Source organism: Harpia harpyja, chromosome 7 (assembly GCF_026419915.1).
Source record: "Harpia harpyja isolate bHarHar1 chromosome 7, bHarHar1 primary haplotype, whole genome shotgun sequence".
NCBI classification, from domain to species: domain Eukaryota; kingdom Metazoa; phylum Chordata; class Aves; order Accipitriformes; family Accipitridae; genus Harpia; species Harpia harpyja.
In genome coordinates this window covers 56845688-56855414 of record NC_068946.1, presented here as the reverse complement: position 1 = coordinate 56855414, position 9727 = coordinate 56845688, and the positions used below count along the sequence as shown (strand labels likewise).

Sequence of the window (9727 nt, the reverse complement as noted above, 5' to 3'; positions counted from 1 at the left end):
CCGAAGCTGGGGTTGCCCATGTACAAAACAAATGGTTGCTTTGTGCATAGTGAGTTCCTGCAATACCGTGACGCCCAAGACTGCCAAACACGTACCATAGTTCAGGCTTTATGCGTCGGAGGTAGGTGTTCCGTGGAGTTCACGATGCGTTGCAGTCACCGTGGGTGCTAGCCGCAGCGCTGACCGTGCCCGGCCGTGCTGGCTGCTGCCCTCGGCGCTGGCTGCGGCACTGACGGCGTACCCCAGGCACGGCAGCGGTGCCTGGCCGGCACGGCTGCTGCCCTTGTGGCTGAAACAACGAAAGCTCCATCACGGGGACCGTGATCCAGTTACGGTCTTTTGACTAATAGACGTACAGCTACAGCCGCCACAGGTCAGTTCCTGCGCTTCTTAATCTTAAACAAACACTGTAACTTTCCTTTAGACCTTGGGAGCTTGCTACGCTCACAGATAGGAATGATGAGAATTTTTGTGCCTTTGTTGAAAAGGACAGTACCTGAAGCAGGCCTACACACAGACGGTCTCCGAAATACGGCCTATGGGGTCAGCTGCAGTGCATCCTCCGGTGGAAGCCCTCCTAATGAGCTGGAAAAGCTCGTTAGTGGTGGGCAGAGGCTTTTGGGAGGAAGGATTCTTACTTTTTGGAGTATGCTTGGGCACGGTCCTCCTAAACATGCAGTTCAGGGTCAAAAATGCTTGTGATTCAGCTTTGCGTCTTTTAACCCCCGATGGGAGGGAGCGGGAACAGTGACGACGCACCTCTGTGTGCGCACGCCCGTGCCGGTGCCGGTGCCCGTGCCGGTGCCGGTGCCCGTGCCGGTGCCGGTGCTCATGCCCGCTTTTCCTGGGGGGAAGGAGACGAACCGGGCCCCCAGGAGGGGCAGGCCCAGCACCGACCAGCGCTGCGGATGATAAAGGCTCCGGCTGTGCTCCTCTTCCCGCCGGCTGTAGGAAAGGTGCAGGCGTCTCGCTCGGGCGCGGGGGCTGTTGCGGTGACCAGCGAACCGTTCTCTAAGGGGGACCTCGCCGTGCAGGTGGGCCCCTGGCCCATCACTGCCGCCCCTTGTGTCTGGTGTTGGAGGGGGCCTGGATCTTCTTGAATTTACCAGCTTTTGGGTTTTAAGGGTTGCTTTTCTAAGGGCGCTCAGCCTGCTGAGTTAGTGACTGTACAAAAGTCCCGCCTGGGCCCGGTTTTGGGGTTACCTTCTTCCAGGGAGACTAATGCAGAAACAAGGGACAACGGGCACTTCGTCGTTGGCACTTTGGGGGAAGAGCGACGGTTCTTTTTAATTAAATGTGTTCTTTGGGCTCGTGTATTTAGGTACCAAAATACAGCATTTCACCACATGTATAAAATTGTGTTTGCATTTATTTAATTTAGAGTTCTTTTTTTAAAAGCATGTAGTCTTGAATGTTTGTTCTCCGTTTTTTTTCACATCATTACTCTGATACTGCTTGATTAGCTCCCTCCCCAGTCATGATTGGTAATTAAAATAGGCATTAAAATTAGTCACTTAGCAATTTTGCTGTTCAATTGGCAATTAAATTACTTAATTGCAATTAAAGTCCTAATTTTAATTGGCAAAATGATAGATGTAGATTTAAGATAATATGTATAAATACTTTAATAAGTGTCTATATAAGGATTACTTAATTACTCAACTTCAAGTTTATGCTGTTAACTTTAGAACTTTTAAGTGAGTAATGAAATTTATATTACATCTATTCTAAGGATATGGTAATTAGATGTATTACTTATCCCTATAAGGGCCTTTGCAGTAAGTTTCTCCTGTGATGTTAAAACTATAGCCTGGGTGAACCTTTGTGGTACGACCGATGCTGATCGTGACGCGACAGCTCTGCAGCGGGAGTCCCGGCGGCCGAGGGGACGGGTGGGCGCGAGGCGGCCCACCGAGCTCCTCCAGCGCCCTTCGGCTGAGCACCACGGTGGCGAAACCAGAGCAGCACATCGATACCGGGAAACGTTGTTTTAAATAGTCCTTGCAGATCAGAGGCATCTTACAGCCTTCCGTGATTTCTTCACTAATCTTTACCGTCTCTTCTCCTGTTGGATAAACCTCAGCAGTAACTCTGTAGGAGCAAGAGACTGTAACTGCAAAGTGGAAGTGATCTCTTCTGGATGCGAGCGAGCCAGACGGTGGGAAGCAGTTTGTCTTGGGTGTTTGAGTTTTTACAGTGTAAGCTGAAAGGGAAAAGCATTTGCAAAGCGAGCATGATGACTGGCTTACAGCGAGAGAAACGTATTAGGAAGAAGCGATCACACTTCCACATAAACCATTCCTATTTAAGTGCTTCAGAGGGTTTTTACGTCAGGCAAGGATTTTGTGTCGGAAATGTTGGCTTCTTAGGTTAAGGCTGCACCGCGTCAGGTGCACTGGCTTTTATTCTGTCCTTCTGCACAAAACGGTACTTGCCAGGTTGGATGCACAGGATCTGTTCCCAGCCTTTACTCCCTCTCGCACACTCCGGTCTCTCGAGCTTTGCAGAAAAAGCACCTGCCAGCAGTCAGGCGCCGTACCTCGCGCGTCGCTCTGCCGCCTTGGCTTGCTGCGGGCGGGGACGCGCAGTTAGGTGACTTCTGCCTTTTTTTGCAGGCCGGACTGCAGCTGAGGGTCCCATGGGAAGATCCGGGGTCGGCGTCAGAGCCGCTTTCCGGAGCCCACCGCGGAGGAGGCCGAGTGTTCGTTCCCCTCTCTCCTCAACCCCTTCAGGAGCAGCGACGTCGCCGAAGCCCTGCGTGCCGTCGCGGCCGATGCTGGCTGGCCCCGCGAAATTAAGATTCCCGATGGGTTTATTAATAAGTGCGCTGCCCTTAATTATATGAAACTGGTTCTGCTTTCCGTCCTCCCCCCCAACGCTGACCCAAATGTGTGCTGTTAATGATGCTAATCAGAGGGGTTGCATGTGGGCATTTCGGGGGGGGGGGGAATGATAAATAAACCCGAACCCCGCGTAAATTCCGCGTGGGAAACGGACGGGGGGGTGCGTTCGGCGCGGCTTGTAAGAAACGGCGGCGATGAATAAAAGGCGGCGGGGAGTGGGCGTACGGCTCTTGGCTCTGCTCGTGGTCCAAAAAGGGGGGGGTTTCCCCCAAAAAAGGGGCGGCGGGGAGCTCCCGGGCCCTCGGGGGCGCAGACCCGCGCCCCCGAGGGCCCGGGAGCTCCCCGCCGCCCCCGGGAGCTCCCGTCGGGGCGCCCGCTATTTTTGGCGCGCCGTCTGGTTGCGTCAACGGTGACGCTGAAGGGTGGGTGGGGCGGGGGGGGCGGGTGGGTGTGGGTGTGTGTGACACCGCCCTTTATGCAAATGAGGCCGCGCCCCGCCCGCGCCCCGCGCGTGGAAGGGGCGGCGTGGGCGCCCGTGGCCGTCGTCGCGTGGGCGGGGCGCCCACCTGAGGGGCGTGTCCCCGCGGCGTGATGTCACCGTCGGAAATTTACCAAAGGGAGAGCTGGGCCAAGGGGGGGCGGGGCAAAGCCGCCCCCTCCCCCCCTTTTTTTTTTTTTTTTTTTTTTTTTTTTCCCCTCTCCTCCGTCGGGCTGATTGGCCGCCGGGCGCTGACGCGCGGTGACGCGCGGGGGGCTCGAGGTGCACGTTGGCTGTGGAATAGGGAGCCCACATAAACAAAGGCACATTGCGGGGAAGGGACACTCCGGCCGCCTCGGCTCGCCCGGCGAGACGCTGCCGCCGACTCTCCCCGACGTGTCCCGCCGCCGCCGCCGCCGCCGCTGCCCGGCACTTGGATGCGCGCACAGGTCCCCGCTCTCCGGTGAGTGCCCACGCGTGCAGCCAGCCCCGCGCGCAGCCCGCCTCCCTCCCTCCTCCTCCTCCTCCCCCTCGACACCCCCCCACACACTACCCACCCACCCCCCCCCCCCTCCCCGCCCTGCCCTCCCCGGGCTTCCACGCGCGAGGCGTGGGTGGGGGGCAGGCGCTCCCATTCCACCCGCTCCGAACGCGCGTGGGAGCCGGCTGCCGCGGCGCGTCCGGCCGTTTTTCCAGCCCCGGGATGAGCCGCGGGAGGGGAGGGGAGGGGGGGAGCTGTCCCCGCTGCCCGTGGACGCGTTGTCACCCGTGGTGCTGCCAGGTTGAATGGCCGCGCTGCGGCTCCCAGGGTCCCGCCGGGCTGGCTGTCACCCGCGCCCTGCTCGGGCGGCGGCTCACGGTCCTCCGGGGCGGGGGCGAACCCCCCCCCCCGGCCTCGCCCGGCTTTCCCCGGAGACGCGCCTCCTCCCGCCTTACCGGCGGAGACGGCGAAAGGCGCCGGCTCCTGCCAGCCGAAAACCGGGGGGCAAACGCGCTTGGTTCCCCGCCAGCCGAGCGCCAGCCCGCCCGCGGAAAGTTTTCTTCCCCATGAGAAAAAAAAAAAAAAACAAAACCCCATAACCAACCCCCCCCCCCAAACCGAAGGGAACGCAGCTCCTCGGGGGGCTCTCGGGGGTGCCCCGCAGAGCCCGGGCCAGCCGGCCCTGCCCCGGCACCGCTCCCGCACCCCGGCGGGGGCGGCGGGCGGGCTCCGCCGGGGCGGGCGCTCCCCCCCCCCGCTCCGCCGCAGGTGCCGGGACAGCCTGAAGAGCGGCTCTGTCTGTCTGTCTGTCTTTCAGCCGGCGCGCTGGGCAGGCTGGAGCCCTCCTCCTCCTCCTCCGTGTTCTGAAACCGCGGAAACTTTGCTCTCCGCTGAGCTCCGACGCTGTCCGCCTTCAGCTCCCCCGAAAACGCCTCTAACGCGGCTGAAGGTTTGTGCGCTTCGTTCCTGCGGCTCCGCCGTCCCCGCGGTGCGATGCCGGGTGCGATGCCGGGTGCGATGCCGGGTGCGATGCCGGGTGCGATGCCCGGTGCGATGCCCGGCGCCGTGCCCGGTCCCCGGCGCGGTGCCCGGCGCGATGCCCGGCGCGGTGCCCGGTGCCCGGCGCGGAGCAGGGGCGGGGCGGGCGGAGGGAGCGCGGTTTTGCGGGCCGAGTCTATATGACCCTGTTTCGTTTCCAGCCATGCCCTGTGTTCAGGCTCAGTATGGGTCCTCGCCTCAAGGAGCCAGCCCGGCCTCCCAGAGCTACAGTTACCACTCTTCGGGAGAATACAGCTCCGATTTCTTAACTCCGGAGTTTGTCAAGTTTAGCATGGACCTCACCAACACTGAAATCACTGCCACCACTTCTCTCCCCAGCTTCAGTACCTTTATGGACAACTACAACACAAGCTACGACGTGAAGCCACCTTGCTTGTACCAAATGCCCCTCTCCGGACAGCAGTCCTCCATTAAGGTGGAAGACATTCAGATGCACGGCTACCAGCAGCACAGCCACCTCCCCCCCCAGTCCGAGGAGATGATGTCCCACTCAGGCTCCGTGTACTACAAGCCCTCGTCGCCCCCGACCCCCTCCACGCCCGGCTTCCAGGTGCAGCACGGCCCCGTGTGGGACGACCCCGGCTCCCTGCACAACTTCCACCCCAACTACGTGGCCACCACGCACATGATCGAGCAGCGCAAAACGCCCGTCTCCCGCCTCTCCCTCTTCTCCTTCAAGCAGTCGCCCCCCGGCACCCCCGTCTCCAGCTGCCAGATGCGCTTCGACGGGCCCCTCCACGTCCCCATGAACCCCGAGCCGGCCGGGGCCCACCACGCCGTGGACGGGCAGGCCTTCGCCGTCCCCAACCCCATCCGCAAGCAGCCCTCCATGGCCTTCCCCGGGCTGCAGCTGGGCCACGCTCCGCAGCTGCTGGACAGCCAGGTGCCCTCGCCCCCTTCGCGGGGTTCCCCCTCCAACGAGGGGCTCTGCGCCGTCTGCGGGGACAACGCCGCCTGCCAGCACTACGGCGTCCGCACCTGCGAGGGCTGCAAGGGCTTCTTCAAGGTGAGCGGGCGGCGGGCAGGGCGGCGGGGGGGGGACCCGCCGGGGCGGGGGGGGGGGGCGAGGAGCCGCTTTCCCCTTCAGATGGAAATTGGTTAGGACAGAGAACTGTGTCTGAGCTAACCAAGTGGAACAGAATTCCCCGTGGTAAAATTAAGTGATCTCTTTATTTCACCATCCTGATTGAATAATCTTATCATTTTAAATAGAGAAGGTCTCCAAGGAATGTAAATAATATGAATGCCCACGGATTTGTATTTACCGAGCGTCTCCTTCCCTCCTCTTGGCATATAAAACACAGCTAGGAGCTGCGAGGTTAGCTCAAATGTTAACGCTATCAATTTTCTCCTGTTAAATGCCCTGGGAAAAAAAAAAAAAAAAAAAAGGCAAGAAAAAAGAAAAAAAAAAGCGGGGGGGCGGGGGGGCGGGGAGAGAATGAAAATAAAGAGTCGGGGGGATGGCGGCGGCCGGGGAGCGGGTCCCCGCAGCCCGGCCGCTGACGCCTCCCGTCCCGTCCCGTCCCGGTGCCCCCCGTCCCGCCGCCCCCCCCCCGCAGCGCACGGTGCAGAAGAACGCCAAGTACGTGTGCCTGGCCAACAAGAACTGCCCGGTGGACAAACGCCGCCGCAACCGCTGCCAGTACTGCCGCTTCCAGAAGTGCCTGGCCGTCGGCATGGTCAAGGAGGGTGAGTCCGGGGGGCCCCCCCGGCCCCCGCCTGCGCCCCGCCGGGCCCGGGCCGGGCCGGGGGGGGGGGGGCGGCTGAGCAGCCTCTCTCTCTTGCAGTGGTGCGCACAGACAGCCTCAAAGGCCGGAGGGGTCGCTTGCCATCCAAACCGAAGAGCCCCCAGGAGCCCTCTCCCCCCTCGCCCCCGGTGAGTCTGATCAGTGCGCTGGTGAGAGCCCATGTCGACTCCAACCCGGCTATGACCAGCCTGGACTATTCCAGGGTAAGCTGGACCGAGCATCGCGTAGGGACCTACCTGCGCCCGCCGTCCCGTCCCCCCCCCCCCCCGCCCCCGGCCCCGGGACCCCGCTGCCCCGAGCTGCCGGCTCCGGCGGAGGGCACGGGGGGGGGGAGAGCCTCGCCGGGTTGTAGCTGGCGTCGGGGAAGCCCGGGACGTGCGCGTTACGGTGAATTTCCAGTTCCAGGCGAACCCCGACTACCAGCTGAGCGGAGACGACACCCAGCACATCCAGCAGTTCTACGATCTCCTGACCGGCTCCATGGAGATCATCCGAGGGTGGGCAGAGAAGATCCCCGGCTTCACCGATCTCCCTAAGACGGACCAGGACCTGCTCTTCGAATCCGCCTTCCTGGAGCTGTTCGTGCTGCGGCTGGCGTACAGGTAAGCGGCCGGAATCCGAGGCGGGGGGGGGGGAACTTCTGGGCGGCGAGGAAATCACATCCTTTCAAGGTCCGCTGGTCTGCGTTTTATTAACTCCTCGGTAATTAGGTGCCTCTTAAATCCTTCATTTATTGCTCCTCGAGTAATTAGTTGTTTAGCTTTTCTCCCCCCATCTCCTCTTTTTCTTCCTTTTTTTTCCCCCAACCTTTCTTCCCCTTTCTCTCTTTTTCTTTTTTCTCTTTCACTCTCTCTTATTTTCCTTTCCTTCTCTCTCTCTCTCCCCCTCCTCTTTCTCTTTTTCATCTTTTTGTCTTTCCCCTTCTCTTTCTTTTCTTTCTCTTCCTATCCGATTTTTTTCTTTCTCGCTCATTCATTCTTCTGTTCGTTTTGGGGTTGTCACATTCCTTCCAGGTCAAATCCGGTGGAGGGCAAGCTTATCTTCTGCAATGGGGTAGTCCTGCACCGGTTGCAGTGCGTCCGCGGCTTTGGGGAGTGGATCGATTCCATTGTTGAATTTTCCTCCAACTTGCAAAACATGAACATCGATATCTCTGCCTTCTCTTGCATCGCTGCCCTGGCTATGGTCACAGGTCAGTGTCCCCTCTTTTCCGCTCGGCCCCACCGGGCAGCTCCTTTTCCCTGCCGCCCGCCTTTCCTCTCCGTGGCAGACCTGTAACGCGTCCCGCACCCTTCTCTTTTGCAGAGAGGCACGGGCTTAAAGAACCCAAGAGGGTGGAAGAACTTCAAAACAAGATTGTAAATTGTCTCAAAGACCATGTGACTTTTAATAACGGGGGGCTGAATCGCCCCAACTATTTGTCCAAACTCTTGGGGAAGCTCCCCGAACTCCGCACGCTTTGCACGCAGGGGCTGCAACGCATTTTCTACCTGAAACTGGAAGATTTGGTGCCACCGCCAGCAATAATCGACAAACTTTTTCTGGACACTTTACCTTTTTAAGACTCTTCCCGTGCACTTCCACTGAACTGAAGAGAAGCTTCACCTGTCTGAAGGGGAATTCGTCTGGGCCCAAAGCAGCACCTCTGGGTGCCAGCTTCCCACCCCAAACAGTGTTGCTAACCTCCTGCGGGCAGAACGCGAGTGGGCATTTTGGCTCTGGGGCATCATGGATGCAGATCATGGACTACACAAATACCATGGTATAAACTTTTTATTATCAGCTTATAAATGAATTTATTATTAAGGACTTCTGATTAAAAAGATGAACATATCTGGCAACGCCGGGTGCGCAGCTAAGACTCATGCGGTGGCAAACAAAGTGTTAAGGTGACCCACAAGTCTCACCCTCCTAAAGACTAAAGTTTTCTGCTGTAAAAGAAAGCTGTAATATATACAAAACCTAAATGTTGCGTGGGTGGCATGTCATTAAAGAAGGCGAAGGCTTGTAAATTTATCAGATGCAGTTTGGCTTTTTAAAAATTATTCTGTGCCTATTTATGAAGAAATATGGAAAACAATTCTAAAAAAAAAAAAGAAAAATAAAAGCTAAACGTGTTTGCAAAAAAAAAAAAAAAAAGGGAGAATAAAGAGAAAGAAAAATAAATCTCTCCATACCAGGAAAGCATGACGATTCTAGGGTGACAATGTTATAGGCACTTGCTATTTCAGTAATGTCTATATTCTATAAATAGTATTTCAGACACTATGTAGTCTGTTAGCTTTTATAAAGACTGGTAGTTATCTAAGCTTCAAACATTTTCTCAATTGTAAAATAGGTGGGCACAAGTATTACAAAACCCGAAATCCTCCCCAAAGGGACACATAGTGTTTGTAAACACCGTCCGACATTCCTTGTTTGTAAGTGTTGTATGTACTGTTGATGTTGATTAAAAAAGAAGTTTATATCTTGATTATTTTGTTGTCTAAAGCTAAACAAATCTTGCATGCAGCAGCTTTTGACTGTTTCCAGAGTGCTTATAATATACATAACTCCCTGGAAATTACTGAGCACTTTGAATTTTTGGTTTGTTTTGTTCCGTTTTTTTATGTCTAAAATTGTCGGTTAATATATTATTTTCCGTTCGAGTAATATTTTTAATATTGCCATATTCTGTAGTATTTTTCTTTGTATATTTCCAGTATGGCACATGAGACGAGTCACTGCCTTTTTTTCTATGGTGTATGACAGTTAGAAACGCTGATTATTATTTTTTTTTTCCTCCTGATAACTCTTTCTTTGAGAAAGACAATTTTAATGTTTACAACAATAAAACACGTAAACGAATAGAATTTCGTCTTCTTTCTGTCTAAGCGAGAAGCACCACCACCAGCATCCATTGCCCGTAAAGGACAATAGCCTCTGACAATATAGTAATAAACCGCAAAGGCGAATGGATGGGGCAGTTCCCTTTCAGGACCGGCTGCGGCAGGACTCGCCGGCTCTGCGAGAGGAAGAGGAGGAAAACCTGACCCTCGAAGGTTGGTCCTTTCCCCCATTTCCCCCCCCCCCGGCATCTCCCTCGGCAGCAGCCAGACCCCCGCTCCTGCGGTGCGGC

At 56.6% G+C, this 9727-nt stretch overlaps 1 protein-coding gene across 3 annotated transcripts; it reads left to right on the top strand.

Annotated features, from left to right (window-relative positions):
• Positions 1-3579: 3579 nt before the first annotated feature.
• On the top strand, positions 3580-9455 carry NR4A2 (nuclear receptor subfamily 4 group A member 2). 3 transcript variants are annotated; one of them, XM_052793164.1, is made up of 9 exons: positions 3581-3784; positions 4620-4751; positions 5002-5411; positions 5544-5867; positions 6421-6550; positions 6649-6812; positions 7009-7211; positions 7623-7801; positions 7915-9455. In XM_052793164.1, the coding sequence occupies exons 3-9, from the start codon at positions 5004-5006 to the stop codon at positions 8169-8171; spliced, it is 1665 nt and encodes a 554-aa protein (XP_052649124.1). In that variant the 5' UTR covers positions 3581-3784; positions 4620-4751; positions 5002-5003; the 3' UTR covers positions 8172-9455. The 3 variants fall into 3 exon arrangements, with proteins under 3 accessions (XP_052649123.1, XP_052649124.1, XP_052649122.1); XM_052793163.1 differs by having other exon boundaries at positions 3580-3784; positions 5002-5867; positions 6649-6737; XM_052793162.1 differs by having other exon boundaries at positions 3583-3784; positions 5002-5867.
• The last annotated feature ends 272 nt before the right edge of the window (positions 9456-9727 follow it).